Here is a 15,066-nt window from a genome sequence, read left to right as displayed (position 1 = left end):
GGAATGCCTCACTCCTGGAGCAGGGCTCTGGCACAGCTCCAGCTGCTCCTGCAGGGACAGGGACAGGGAAGGGACATCAGTCCTGACCTTCCCCATGCTCCCACCCAGCTCCCACAGCTGGACATTCCTGGGAATTCACTGCAGGAGGCACCAGGACAATGCAGATGGATGGATTTTCAAGTGCTGCTGTCTGTGAATCCTTGGGATGTCCTAAAAGGCCTCTGTTCCTCCTCTGCTGGGCCAGGACTAGAAACAGGACTCCTGGGACTCAGGGTCGGTGTGGATGGGAAGCTTCTCCTGTTGCTGGTGGTGCCCGTTGTGTAAAACCGTGTACCTGGCAGGGGAACACAAACCTTGGTCAGTGCCAGCTCAAAGGCCAAACTGATGGAAAGGGAGATCAAGCAAACCCCAAGGTGTATTTAGGAGAGTGATTCTTCCAAATATCCAGATCCCACATAAAGTGTGAATCCTGGCTTCGGGAATGAAATCTGCAGTGCGGAGCAGTCAAAGCAATGCCTGGAAACCAAGAAGCTGCTGGGTTTCAGGTGTCTGAGGGGAGCTGAACTGCCTGAGTGTGGGCTGAGGATGCTCCTGCAGGAATTCCCAGCTGGATGCTGGCTCCCAGCATGGCCAGGGCACTGAATGTGCAGGTGTTTCCCTTCAACATCCCTTGGAACTCCAGCACTTCAAACAAGGATCGGGAATTTGAAAATGTGCTCCCAACGAGTCACAGACAGCAGAGACATTCTGCACCTCACACTGAACAGACTCCAACGAGACCACAGAGAGAGAACAGAGCTGGGACTGATGGACCAGGTCAGACAGGGACACTGTGGGACACAATCCACCCGGGAGACCTCGGGAATGCCAAAGGCTCTGCCACAGATGGACACAGGGACAGAGTCCTGACACGGGGGCAGCTCAGCACCATGGACAGGGACTGGGAAATCCAGGGATCCTGATGGACAAGGACTGGGACACCCAAGGATCCATCTGGACAGGGACTGGGACACCCAAGGATCCATCTGGACAGGGACTGGGACACCCAAGGATCCATCTGGACAAGGACTGGATATCCAGGGATCCATCTGGACAAGGACTGGGACACCCAAGGATCCAAACCTTCCTCCGTGTTCTGCGGCCATCCCAGAGTGGAGCAAGAGCAGCAAGAGCAGGCGGTGCTGATTGTTAGAGGTTCATTAAGCTAAAGAGGAGTCATTAAGGTGTCCCAGGATGTCGTGTGGCACAAAGTGTCTGTCTGAAGCCTCTGGCAGTGAGTTCAACACTTCCAGCTGTTTACCCTGTGGGGAAAGAGGACTGCTAGGACAGGAGGAGAGAGCATCCCTGGCGCAGGGAGTGCCAGCTCAGGTACCAGCACATCATTCCTAAAATATTCCCAACATCTCCAGGAGTCTGTTAAGGGTGTCCTCTGCTGCCAGGCCTTTGTGTTCTGTGGGGTTTTCCATACCCTGCAGCCTTTCCCTTCAAATGTAAGTTCAGAGCCCCCTGCAGTTGTAGGGCATTGATTTAGTGCTGGATAAAAGCTGGGATTTTACAGCCCTGCTTTTGTTCTCACAAAAAGTTTTTGTTCTCTCTCTTTCCCTGTGCCTTCACTGATCTCTCTCTGAAAATACACCTCATTTCTCAGCTCTTGGTACCTGTGGGGAGCAACTTTCAGAGAAATTCTCATCTGCACTTGAAATTCAGCTGCTTCCCCTGCAGGAACACACCTGGTGTGCCTCAGCTCCCACCCCATGGATTTGCCAGGGATTTATCCTACAATGCCAGGAGGAAGCAGCACTGGAACCCTCCCTGTGTGGGCTAAAGGCTTCAAGAGAAAGCAGCCAGGTAGGTGTGAGAAACAAATACATCTGAGGGAGCTGGAATTTGTGTGCAGGGAAAAAACCATTAAAAGGGTTAAATGCATTAAGTAAATTATCTACAGCAAATTAATTCCTGCCCTGATGGGCTCCTTGATGGGATTTGTGCTCAAAGAGAATCCCAGGCTGTCCCTTCCCCAGATCCCAAAGCACCCCCCCAATAAATTAATTATAAAACAATAAATCCCAACAATGGGAAGGCCCTGCCCCTCCAGGGCCCTGCTGCAAGCCCTCCCCTTGGCCCTGGAATTGTGCTGATGGCCACTTTGGGGACAGCTGTGCTGCCAGCCCCAGGCAATGACAGCTGGGCTCAGCTCTGGGCACCAGGGGAGCTCTGGGGCTCTGCAGGACAAGGAGCTCCAGCTTACTCTGGGAGTTTGGCAAATCCCAGGGAGAAGGCTCCAAGGGGATGCAGTGGCTGCACTGTTCCCACTTCCACCCCTGCAGAGCTGTCCCCCACACCAACCTGGGCATTGGTTAGGAAAGCAAAGCCCAGAAATGGCTGGGGTTTGGCTTCCCCAGCTGGAATGAAAAGCAGACACCACTTCCCAGAGGTCCTGCTCAGTTCTCAGCCCTGGGACCAGCCCTGAGCCCTCAGGGACAGGAACTGAGAGGGTTTGGATCACACTGGTCATGAATGAAGAGAGGGCAAAGCCAGGCTGGCCCAGCCACAGCTGAACCCTGCTGGCTGAGGGATTTGTGGCTGCACTCCTGCCTTTCCCACCTTCCCAAACCCTCCAGGGTGTGCAGCTGCCTTTGCTCTCTGTTCAATAATCCCTTCCCACTTTACAGCTGCTTGCTTTATTGATTGCTTCCCTTTTGGACTGGCAGGAGGTGCTTCCTGCTGTCCTGACAGTCCTGGACACTCAGGGAGGTTCTGCAGCTGGCCTTTGTGCAGGGAGGGACCTGAGCTGCCAGCTCTGGGCTTTTGCCACTAAATCCATTCTCCCTCTGCTCAAAAAAGGAAGGACAATAGGCAGAGATGAGATTTTGCTGCAGAAATAGGGGTGGTGGGGGGATTTTTGGTGTGGGGTACCTCAGGTCTCACTGGGTGCACAAATAGCTCAGGAAGTTTAGACATGAGCTACAAAAAAGGTGCTAAAGCCCAACTTTGGCTGCATTCACAAATCCCTTTGTAATTTTTGTATTATAAATGCAAAATACTGAGTTACTGAGAGATCTCCAGAGAATGCAAGAACAGAAGAGAAAATCCAGGTATCAAATTCACTGAGTTCTGGGCTGTTCACTTCATTTGCTTTTCTCATTCTCCAAACTTTTCCACTTTCAGATATTTTCCCCTTTTCTGATCTGGAGCAAGTCTTCAACTCCTCGTGAGATAAAACAAAGAAGAAGAAAGCAGAAAAGAGCAGACTGCAATTGATGTTCAATGCCTTTGCTGCTTTTATCAGGGGACTGATCTCCCCACTGTGATATTGCAATTTTGGGAGTGAACATGCACTGCCTGTGTCTTCATTTCCTCCTTTTCCAGATGCTGAAGCCCAGCTCCAAATGAAACAATTCCAAACACTTTTCTTCCTTCTTCTACAACCAGAAACTCCCCCAGGAGCAGCCACCATCCCACCTGGAACAGATCCCCCAGGAAAAGGCAAGTAGTGGCTCCCACTGTATCACAAACCTCTTGTTATTTGCAGGAGCACCCAGGAAAGATTTGCTGGGACCAGAGGCAAACAAGATGAAATGATGTAAAATGGGATAAGCTGGGAGGACTTGCATTTGGCTTGAGCAGAATCCTGTTCTCAATAATGTGTTTTTATACCATTTTTCTCCTCAACCACTTAAAATAGTGAAAGGTAGAAGAGGTTTTGAGGTAAGAGTTGGCTGGAGCCACATTTTAAATGGAACTGAGCTTCCAAACTGAATGAAGGATTGAAACTTTTCCAGGATTTGACAACTGTGTTGCTCCACAATTTATCTTGCCCTGCATTTTCCTTTCTCTCCCAAAGTGATTTTGCTCTGGAATATTTGCAGCAGCACTGCTGGAACTTCACCCTCCAGATCCATTGCTCCAAGCTCTGCTGCTCCCAGAGGGACTTCCAAGAGCAAGAACAAATAATTGATCTGCAGTGGGGCTGTGGTGAACAATCCCTTGGCAGAGGTTATTTCAATGAACACATCCCTGAAATCAGCCTTGCACCATCTGCTCCGTTCCAGAATTACAAATTCTGAATTGGAAAACAGCAGAATTCATAAACCACTCTGGAAGAGAGGGGAGGAGAGCAGCTTCAGGAGATTTTTGTGCTTTATCCCAGCCTGGGCTGGCTCTGCTCTGCCCCATTCCTGTGTCAGGAATGGATGGAAAAGAGTTGTTTTTTTTTTTTTTTTAATCTGTGTTTTATGGCAGCCACAAAGCCCCAGGAACCAACCCCTGGAAGTGCAGGATGGGTCTGGGTGGCACCAGGAATTCCCCAGGCTGGAAGCACCAGGAAAGATCCCAGAGATGGAGCTGCAGTGGGCCAGGAACAAAATCTGAGCCTGTTCTCCAGGACATCAGCAAGGTCCCCTCCTGCTGCCTGCCTGGAAAGGAACTTCTGGTATTTTTGGAAAACAGAGAACTGGGAGAAGTGTGACACAAAACCCAAGAATCTCTGGAATTCCCTATTTTAATCTGTGATATTTTTCCACTTTGAAAAAGCAAAACCCTCAAATCTGAACTCCCCCAAATGTCAGAATGAACTGGGAACAAAATGCATTGCTCCATTTCCATCTTCTGCTGAAAAAAAGAATCCACAGAGGCCAAATTAAATGGAATTTCACAAAGCATTTGCTTTTAATGCAGCTGCATATGAAACTTCCACAACTGAGAGCAGAATTATCTCTCTCTCAGCATTCCCAGGTTCACGGACTCCAGAAAATTAAAAGCTTCCCAGTAACTCTGTAACCTCTGGGCTGAATTTATCCTGCTCCCATCCCTGCAGTGAAGTTCTGCACTTGGCCATCAGCATAAAACCATTAGAGCAGGGTAAGAATAAATTGAATTATCCCATTACAGCCCAATGTGAAAACCCAGATCTTGGGAAAACGTTGGAATTGCTGAATTATTTACATGGCTCTGACAGCAATGTTGATTTTAAAGTCCTTTGTAGTCAAATCTAACCACAAATCTCTCTCTGTCTCATGACAAGTGTTTATTTTCCCACTCCTGAGCAGTTAAGCTGAATCTCTTAATTATCTTTAAATCAAATAATGCTGTTCCGACCTTGGGAGCTGAACTCAGCCCTCGTCATTCTTTGCTAAATATCAGGCAGAGGTTTTATAAAACATCTGCCTCCAGCCCACACCACCCAGCTTCCAGTGCAGTTTGTAGGATTTCTGCAGAAATCCAGATGTAAAATCAGCAGTTCTAAAGTAAGTCAATACTTATTTCTCTTGAATAACAGAAACATTAAAAAAAAAAAAAAGGTAAAAAGGAGATTTTTTTGTTTTTCTCTGACAAGTCTCAGGAGACAGAGCATCTCCCAGTATGTTTGTGTCTCTCCTTTTTTTCCCCATTGTTCCATGGTTTCTCTTTTTACTGGCAAACCAAGACTAAACCCCCTCCAGTCCCTTTATTTTTGTGTTTGCAGGAGCTGTGGATCCTTTTCAAGGAGGATGTTTAGAAGTGCAGGCAAATAATAACCTGAAATAGGAGCTTGAAATGAAATGTCCAAACTCTTCAGCATCTGCTTTCCTTTTGGTTTTCTCCTGCTAAATTTCACCCAAATTTTGTTTCCCTGGGACTGCAGGTGCTCTTTTCCATCTTCCTTTTTTACCCTCTTTATTCCAGGCTCTGTTAATGATTTTCTCTGTGATCCTTTCCAATCCCCCTCAGCACAATTGCTGAATTTGATCATTTTCCCCTTTTCCCACTCTCCTTCTGCTTTCAGCTGCTCCACCTGAATAATGTTTATAATTTTCCCTATTTTCCACTGCAGGATGTTTTGCTCAACTTCAGCTGGAACCCCTGGAATTTGGGTATTATGAGGAGGAATTGGTGATGGAAACCAAGGGATCCACCCAGGACCACGAGGTGGGGATGGCCCAGAGCTGCTGAGCTCTTCTCCTATAGTTCTGTGCCACTTTAATGCTGCAGGAGTTGATGTTTCCACAACAGAAGCAGCAATTTGGGCACCAAAGGACAGAAATGAAGCAGGTTTCAGAATCAACGAGGAGCTCCTTGTTTGCAGTGAGTGAAATGCATTTGCTAATTGGAAACCAGGGTAAACAAGTAAACAAATGAGAGAGGCCACTCATTTGGGGCTGTGGGGAAGAGGAGCCCTTTCCCCTTCTTCTCCCATTAACTCCCAATTTCCATTTCTCTCTCGTTAATGTTAAGCCTGGCACTCCATTATAGGCACTAATTAGCTCCAGATTTTGGCCTGCAGTTGGTTTTTGCACCATAATTAATGCAACAGCCATAAGAGCCCCAACTCTGATAATGAGGAGAGCACTTGGAAGTGCTCAGCCACAGCAGAAGCACAGAGCAGCCCATCAGGAGCAGCTCACAGCCACCCCCAGATGGGAGCTGCTGCCTTTAAGTGCTTCAATTAATGAAACACCAGCAGGATCAATTAATAATATTCAAATGGAAGATAAAGATTTGTTTGTTTTTTTTTTTTTTAATGGAGGTTTCACCACTGGCATAATTAAATTTTTTATCTGCTGGGGGAATAAACCTACATTTGTTAAAGCTGTGGAGTGAAACAGTGGCAAAGCCTGGAGCTGTTCAGTGGAGTTTGTCAGGTTTCAAATGTGCCACAGTGGGAGAATCCCAGAATTTCAGGCTGGAAAAGCCCTCCAGCCCATCCAGTCCCAGCTGTGCCCTGTCCCCAGCCCAGAGCTCCGAGTGCCACCTCCAGGGATGGGGATCCAAAGCTCCCTTTCAGTATTTACCACTCTCCCTCTGGGAATGGATGGCTTTTCCCCACTGAAATACCCAGTGGAAAATGGAATTACAGCTCGTTGAAATCTGGCAAACAATTCCCCCTCCTTCCCTGCTTTGTGTGTGAACAGCAGAGCTTTTTTCTAGGTGTCAAAAGCAGATTTTCTGCCCAGCATCATGAGCTTGATAACAAAGGGCTGGCATGTGCACGTTGTTCCTGTCACTCCTTTGGGCTCCTTTCTCAGGAGCAAATGCCACCAACTCCCTCAGAGCAGCTGGAGAGTTCTGCTCCCCAGGGAATGGCTCACCCAGCCCTCCCTGCCTTCTGTCCTGCCAAATCCACAGTTTTGTGTCCTGGGGACTTCTGTACAGCCCCAAGGTGGTGCTGGGAAGCTGTGCTGGCCTTAAGGCGTTTCATTTAAGGGCTGAAAATTGTATTTTCTTCTAATGGAGTAAGACATAAAAATTAAATAACAAAATACCAGTTAAATAATAGTCAATTAAAACCTGTTAAATTTAATAAGGAAAAAACAATTTAAAATTAATAGTAAATAACTTTGTGATGCCTTTAATATCTCAGTGAGAACCTGTGGTAGGTTAAACTCAGTAAATCTTATGTATCAATCTTATCACAAGTTTAATTTAAGTTTATTTGGCTGCCCTTCCTCAGGCCTCCATCCTGCTGAGAGAGCAAACACCAGGTTCCACCGTCTTGTGTTCAGTGTGAGTTTCTTCTCCCTTTCCTTCTGTATCCAGATTTTCCAATTAATAATTCTGTGCTGTGATTAAAGTAGCACATTCCTGGCTTTGGACTTTCTCCCTTACAACCCACTGGGTGTGAATCTGTACAGCTTCATCCTGAGATTGTGAACAATATTAATTAATTGTGAGCTGTGCTCCTCATCCTCTGTCAGCCTTTTATCAGGATTAAATGTCACACCACAGATGGGGACATTGGCAGTGGGTGCTGAATTTGAATAAAATCTCCAGATTCTCCCTGCACAGCCTTGGTTTTGAGTGCAGGCTGGGATTTCAGGCTCCCTGTGCTCACAGAGAATTCCCAGCCTCCTTCCCTGGGCAGTTTCAGGCAGTGCAGGTTCCCAGCCAAGGAGCACAGCTTGCCTGGGGCTCTGTTCCTTCCCCTGTTCTCAGGAAGGATGATGCTCCCCTGGCTCATCCCCTTCCCTGCCAAGAGCTCTCTCCCAGCAGGGTCAGATCCTCTGCAGGAGGGGGACAGGAGCTGCTGCTTCATCTTGCTGTGATTCAGAGGCTGCTGAGTCCCCAATTTCTGCCACCCTGTCCCCAGCCCTCCTGTGCTGCTGCTCTTATCCCACCTCAGCCTTCCAGGAGTTCTGGGATTTTATTCTAATTAATCCCATGAGGATCTGTGCAGGTGGTGCCAGGCCCTGCTCCCTCTGGGATTTCAGGGACCCTCTGAACCTCTCTGGAACAAAAGCCTGAGGGAAACCTTTTTTTTCTTTTTTCCTCTGAGCATTCTAAAGAGCAGAGCCTCAAATCTCCTGAAGGGGCCCTAAAGAAAAATCTCCAGCTCAATATTTGAATGTGCCCTGTCCAGGGCAAGGAGGGGCAGAAATCTGAATATAAGGCACAGCTCATTTTGTGGGGAGGATGAGGGGAACCCAAAAAACAAGGGACCCTAAACAAGGAGATATTTATTTATTCTCTGATGGGTTTGGGGTTTTCTTTTACTCAGAGTAAAACCAGCTCTCAGCAGCTCCTCTGGAGATCATTCCTTAGAGAAATTCCCTGTAGAATGGGACATGACATGAAGAGTTCCACTGATCAATGAATTGATTTTGAGCACAGGAGGAGGCAACCAAGGCCATCAAAACCCTTTATTTCCATATCCCTGCTGCTTACACAAAGCTATTTCTGATATTTTGTGCTTTCTTCTGGTCCTTCTGCAGATCTGAGTGTCTTTCAGAGCCACCTGTGAGACTCCACCTGTCCATTTCCTTTTCCACATCAAATTTGCTGTGCAGAGCAAACCAATAAGTTCAAACTCCTGAAGGTTGTGCCATCCCTTGGTTGCCCCTGGGCCTGTCTATTTTCTGCTCCAGAGGAGATGACACAGTCCATAAATCTCTGCCCTAGTCCCTGCTTTGGTAAATAAAATCTGCTCAGATTTATGTCTGCTCCTTCCTGAGGAAAAGCAAAGCAGTGATACATGTGGCAAATGGAACAGAAAATTGCTTTTCACCCATCAAGGTTCCAGTGTAACTGACTAAAGTTTGGGCTCTCCTACAGCAATAACTGGTCTCACAAAATAAACCCAATTTTGTGCTATCTAAAGGCAACAAAAGATGTGCATGCCCAATAATTTAGCAAGTGGTTTCAAACTGAGAGTAGGTTTAGGTTGGATACTGGGGGGGAATTCCTTGTGAGGGTGGGCAGGCCCTGGCACAGGCTGCCCCTGGAGCCCTGGCAGTGCCCAAGGCCAGGCTGGACAGGGCTGGGAGCACCTGGGACAGTGAAGGTGTTTTGGGGTTGGAACTGGATGAGGTTTAAGGTCCCTTTCAACCCAAACCATTCTGGGATTCTCTAAGGAATGAGGATCACGCTGCTGCCTCAGAGAGGAAGGGAAGGAAATTTGTGTTTATTTTGGCAGAGCTTTAGCTGTGCTAAGGAGCCTCCAGAAATCCAGGCCTTCACTGCTCCAGCTGCCCAAGGATCCCTGTGTTTGGCCAGGAGAATAGGGCTGGTCCAGGGCTAAACCAAACCCCTTAGAATCAACTTGGCTTCTGAAAAACAATTTATGAACCCAGCATCCCACCCTTTTGCTGAGCCAGTTCTGAATTGCTCCCTTTCATCCTCTCCAGCTGTAATTCATGTTGCTTAATTAATCTTAATGAAGTGTTGTGGGCATCTCTGGAGCTCAGTTCTCTCTTTATTTAATTACACTAACACACCATATAATGGTCTCTGTTTGATGGGATGTTTTGCACAAGAGTTTAATCCAGAAGCTGAAAGAATTAATTAGTTCTTAGAATGTCTCCAGAGGGTTGGCTGAGTAATCTGTGGGTTTGTCACAAATGCCTGGACTCTTCTGTGACCAGGATTCATCCCTGATCCTGCACACCTTGAGCCACAAAAACATTTCCCCTTGCTGGGGCTCTCAGATCCCTGTGGGAACTTCTGGAGCAGGAATCAGAGAAACAGGAAGATCTGGGATTGGTCAGGAGTTTCCAGCTGGTTCCTGCTCCAAAAGCTTTACCCCTGTGCCCTGGCCCCTCTCTGCACACCCACGGCCTGAGGCAGCCCCCAGAAGGGATCAGCTGCCATGGAATGGGAATTCCAGCAGGGAATGATGCCCCTGTTTGCCAGGGCTTGGTGGGAATTCCCTTCCCCAGCACCTCCTGGGACCTTGGCACACCCACGCTGATTTCTTTGCCCAGCAAGGCCTGGAGCTGCTGGGCCTCCTCCTCTTCTCTGCCAAAAAGACCCTGGGATGGCAAAACACAGAACACTGCAGGGCAACTCCTGGGGCAAGGACAAAGGGCAGCAAAGGCAGGGACTGTCCTGTGTCCCCCAGGCTCCTGATGCTCCTGCTCTGCTCGACAGCTCCACTTGTGATGATTTTGTCCGAGATCTTCTCTCCAGCTGTGATTCCTTCAGGAACACAACTGCAGGGCAGCACAGGAGTTCCACAACAACCCTCCAAGGCTGGGCTGCTTAGGATGAGCGCCAAACTCACTGCAGAAGTACAATTCTTCCCAAAGACAGACAAGCAGAGCCTGACTGGTTTGCTCCCGACATTTCCATGGACTTTCTGCTTCTTCTTGGCCCAAGCAGGGAGGTGTGGATGTACCAGCCATCTCTGCAGGGATCTGCGGGTCAGGAGAGCGCGGTGAGTGCTGGAGACTCAAGAGCTGAGGGCCAACTTCCATCCATTCTTCAGGAACTGGCTCCATCCCAACGGAGGGAGAGTCCAGGGGGGCCAGGCCCTCCCAAGCACGGCAGCTGGCAGTCCAGTGCTTATGGCAGAACCATTCCAAGAGCTATGACAATGACACTGTTGATAGCTCTGGAAATGGCGCTGCCATCGGCACCACGCGAGGCTCCGTCCCCCCCTGCTCCTCCTCGTGCTCCTCAGGGGGAAGGAAGGAGGATGGAGGAGCAGCTTCGGCTCAAATCCCTGAAATCTTGAGGAAAAGATCCCAGTGAGGGTGGCTGGAGAAGCCTTCAGAGGTGCTGGCTGCAGCCTGCTGCTGGAATGTGCCCTTGGGACAGAGAGCACACACACACACACACACGCACGCTCACACACACACACACACACACACACGCTCACACACGTGTCTGTTTCCCCTTTTACCCTGGGGTTAACTGGAAAAAAAGGGAAAGCCTCCCTCTCTTTCCTCATTCCGCCGTCCATGGCAGTTTTCTCTCCTTCCCTTTGGATCCAGGCCAGAGCTGCTGCCCAGCCCTGGAGTTCCTTGTGCTGAGAAAAGCACATGGAGCTGGCAGGGCACCCGCTGCACCTGCCCAGCAAAGTGCCACAAATCCAGCTCAGTTCACCCTGGGGACACTGCTTGTGAAGCACTGATCATCCTTACTGCCCTTCCAGGCTGGGGATTTCCATAGGTTCTGTTCCTCAAAACAGAAGGATTTCTGCTTTGGAAAGCTGGGCAGCCCCTGGTTTCTGCTGCTGAACCCTCTTTCACATCTCATGTACAGCCAGAACTGCCAGCAGGGATCATCCTTACCACACCAAGGGGGTGTTGATGTAGGAAAAAAGACCTAAGGGAGCTTTTCCTCCTCCTTCCAGGCACATCCTGCAGCCTCCAAGGGGAAAGGTTTGAGTTACAAGTTGAAAGCACTTTTTCTGGTGCCTGAGGTGTTTCAGTGAGCTGTGCTCCTACAGCAGGAGCTGACACTTCTCTCTCAGTGCTTCTAAGCCTCAAAAAACCCCAGCATGATCTCCAATAACTTTTGTGCAGCCTCACTGAGGATCTCATCAATAACAGCTATGACAAAATCAACTGGGGGGACATAAACAAGGACAAAGAGAGGAGCAGAAGAATAAGAAGCAGTTTTCTCACCAAAGTTCTGTCTTCAGACCAGGGAAAATTGGCCCAGAGCACCTTTTTCCAGTGCATTTTGATTTTTTTTGTCCTTGCTCCTTGTTGCTTCCTGAATCTGGATAATTTTGCTGCTGTCCTGACCTTGAGGGAGGTATTTGTCACTTTGACCAGGGAAAATCCTACCAGACCAGATGGGAAAGGTTTTGTAACTACTTTGCATATATATGATGGAAAATCAAGATTTTCCTCTCTGTGCTCAGCAGAACCAGGAGAGAGGTGTTATGCCCAAAGGTCACAGGGTTTGGCAGCAGCTCAGATTGGATTGTTCCAGGCAGAGGCAACAACTCCCCTGGAGAGCAGAGAGAGCAGCACACCCAGCAGAGCACCCCTGCAGCCTCTCTCCAGTGCAGCTTTTTGGGGAACTTGCAGCCAAGATGGATCACAACAAAGGGGTGGACACAGGGATGCTTCCAGAGGGGTGAGAGCAGACAGAAACACTCACAGAGGACATTCCACAGACAGCTGGCACAAAGGACTGAGGAAATAACAGCTGGGTACAGCTGCCATGGAGACCTTTGAGTGCTCAGTGAAGCCTCAGATCCCAAAATGTGAGGAATCCTGAGGTGTCCCAGGCCAGGCTGGACAGGGCTTAGAATAACCTGGGAGGGTGAAAGGTGCCCATGGCAGGGGGTAGAAGAGGAGCCAAAACCATTCCATGAGTCTGTGTGTCCTGCAGGCCTGGGAGGGATGGTGGCAGCTCTCCCTCAGTGCTGGGGGTTCTGCAGAGCAGCTCCAGGGAGCAGATTGCAGCCTGAGCTCAGCTCTGCCTCCCTGTGTGCCCAACCTCCCAGGAAACCTCCCTGGGGAAACTTCCAGATGGAGGGAACAGAAACTGCCCTGAACTCTGCTGGTGTAAAGGAGCTGCAGAAATCTGCTGCCTTGCTGAAATCTGTGTGCCTAATGAGGAATGAACAAAAGCACTGAGGGGAAAAAGGAGAGGAAGCCCCTGCCTGCCCCAAATCTGTTGGGATATTGCAGGTTCAGAGGGAGCTGTGCAGTGTGCCCAGGATTTGGGGCTGTAGGAGCCTGGGGCTGTGGCACTGAAGGGAGAGGGGCATTCCCTGGGTCCTGTCAGTCCCTGTGACTTGGCAGCCCAGGTCCCACACAGGGAGGCTGTCACTGGGACCACCAGGATTTTCTCATCCTGGGTGAGCCCTGCTCTTTTCCCCTGCCCTCGTTCCAAAACCATTTTGAGGAGGAAGACAATTCCACACTTATTTCACTCCTCTGGAGCTGCACGTGTCAAGTGCCTGGCCCTGGAGCATTCCCATGGTGGCAGGAGCCCAGCTGGAACCTCTGAGGGAAGGGGAAGCCTCTGAGCTGTCAGGTTTAACCAACTTAAAACAGGTCTTGGGCTCTGCCAGGGATCCAGGGCCTCCCCACCCTCACAAGGAAGAATTTTTCCTGATATCCAAACCCACTCTCTGTATCCTGCTTCTCTCTGGGTGCTGCCCACTGAGGGACCCTGCAGTGCTGCAGCCTGGTCCTGGGAGTGAGAACAACCATCCCAGAGGGGAAAATCCCTCTTATCCACATTACCCTGCAGCAGGAGCCCACTCCCAGTGCCCTGCCAGACACCACCATTCCCCTGGGGCTGCTGCCTCCACCCCACACAAGTGTTAAGCCATAAACCAAGGAGGGTTGACAGTGGGTTGCAATAAACAGTGAACAGACAGAGCTGCAGTAATAAAAGAAGGGACTTACAGAGCATGGTCATGGCTAGACAGGAGCTGGTCTGCTGCAGAAGAGCAGGAGGAGCTTGGAGACAGAGGAACAGCCACTTTTAGTGCAGGAAGGAGCAAAGACAGACACAGTGAGGGAGTTAAAGGGGAAAAAGGAAAAAACACAGTGCTGGTTAATTGGGAAACAGCCCCACATCAAACCCTGAGCAGTCAATGGCATCAGTCAGAGCTACCTCCCCAAACCTCCCACTGGAAGGAGCCCGACTTCAGTGTCAGAACCATCTGAGCCATCAGCTGGACTCCTTTTCTCCTGGGGGCAGAACCTTTCCCAAAATCCCCCCTGACCCTGCCTGGCCCAGCCCCAGCCCTCCCTTGGGTGCTGTCCCTGTCCCAGGAGCAGAGATCAGTGCCAGGTTCTCCTCACTCCCACAGAGGCTGAACAGGGCTCTGCCCAAGGAGGGATTTGCAGGGATGTCCGGGGGCTGCAGGAGCTGCATCCCTGCCTGGGAGGTGGGTGGGACACTCCTGCAGGATCAAACATCCCCCCTCCAGCTCTTTGAAGCTCTCCTGGCAGCACTTGTGGCAGTGTCACTCCTAATTGCTTCCCTGCCTGTAGAGCAGTTGCTTTGTGCAGTTCTTGTCTCAAAAGCTGGCTCCAAGTGTTATGAAATGCTTTCAGTGCTAATAAACACCAGCTCTGGTGCTGTGAAAGCCTGTCACAAAAGCAGCCCAGGGCATGAATCTCCCTGAATGCATTAATGTGCCTTTAATATATCAGTGGGAAGTGGGACTGCTCCTGTGCACTGACAGATCAATCTGTGATAAAGTTACTCATAGATAACATTAATGTGAGACATGACCAGTTTCTTGATTTTTTTCTTGAGTTTGCCTGTTTGGCCCTGCTCTGTTTCATGCAGCTTTGCAAAAGGATAAATCCATATTTTTTCCTTCAATTCTTAAATAAATCTCCACAATATATTGCTGTGCATTGCACTTAAACTGTTGTTTATGTGTTTTTCCAGAAGTGGCTCCACTTCAGTGGTGGAAAAAGCACTGCCAGGACTCAGAGCCTGGACAACACAGGGGTTAAAGGAGTTGTTAGACTTCATTTTGAGAGAGAAAAGGATTTCAGAGCAGGAAAAGGCTCCTGTGGGGATGTCACATCTTTGGGCTGTGACATCACATCAGGGCGAAGGATAAAAAAATGGAAGGGGTACCCAGGGAGGTTTGGAGTGCCCATCCCCGGAGGTGCCCCAGGAATTCCTGGAGGTGGCACTCGGTGCTCTGGGCTGGGGACAGGCTGGGGATGGGGCGCAGCTGGGACTCGATCCTGAAGGGCTTTTCCAGCCTCGGGGATTCCACGATAACACAAACACTTCAGAGATAAAGCAAAAAGCTCTTTAGTGCCACGTGCTCTGCCGTTCCTGAAGTGCTTTGATGGCTCCGTGGAATGACACAAATTAACAGGCTCATTAACAAACCTTCTGCCACATCTTCAGGAACATCTCCGAAGGGTGTCA

General features: G+C 49.4%; 1 protein-coding gene across 1 annotated transcript in view; it reads right to left on the bottom strand.

The window, feature by feature from the left end:
• Positions 1–187: 187 nt before the first annotated feature.
• HTR4 (5-hydroxytryptamine receptor 4) overlaps positions 188–15,066 on the bottom strand; it is a 32,187-nt gene continuing 17,308 nt past the window's right edge. Inside the window, exon 7 of the mRNA XM_050979868.1 lies at positions 188–334. Coding sequence (XP_050835825.1) covers positions 247–334 — 88 coding nt within the window. The 3' untranslated portion in view covers positions 188–246. The remainder of the gene's footprint in view (positions 335–15,066) is intronic.

The sequence above is a fragment of the Serinus canaria genome, chromosome 13, assembly GCF_022539315.1.
Source record: "Serinus canaria isolate serCan28SL12 chromosome 13, serCan2020, whole genome shotgun sequence".
Lineage (NCBI taxonomy): Eukaryota > Metazoa > Chordata > Aves > Passeriformes > Fringillidae > Serinus > Serinus canaria.
This window is presented reverse-complemented; position numbering and strand designations above follow the sequence as displayed.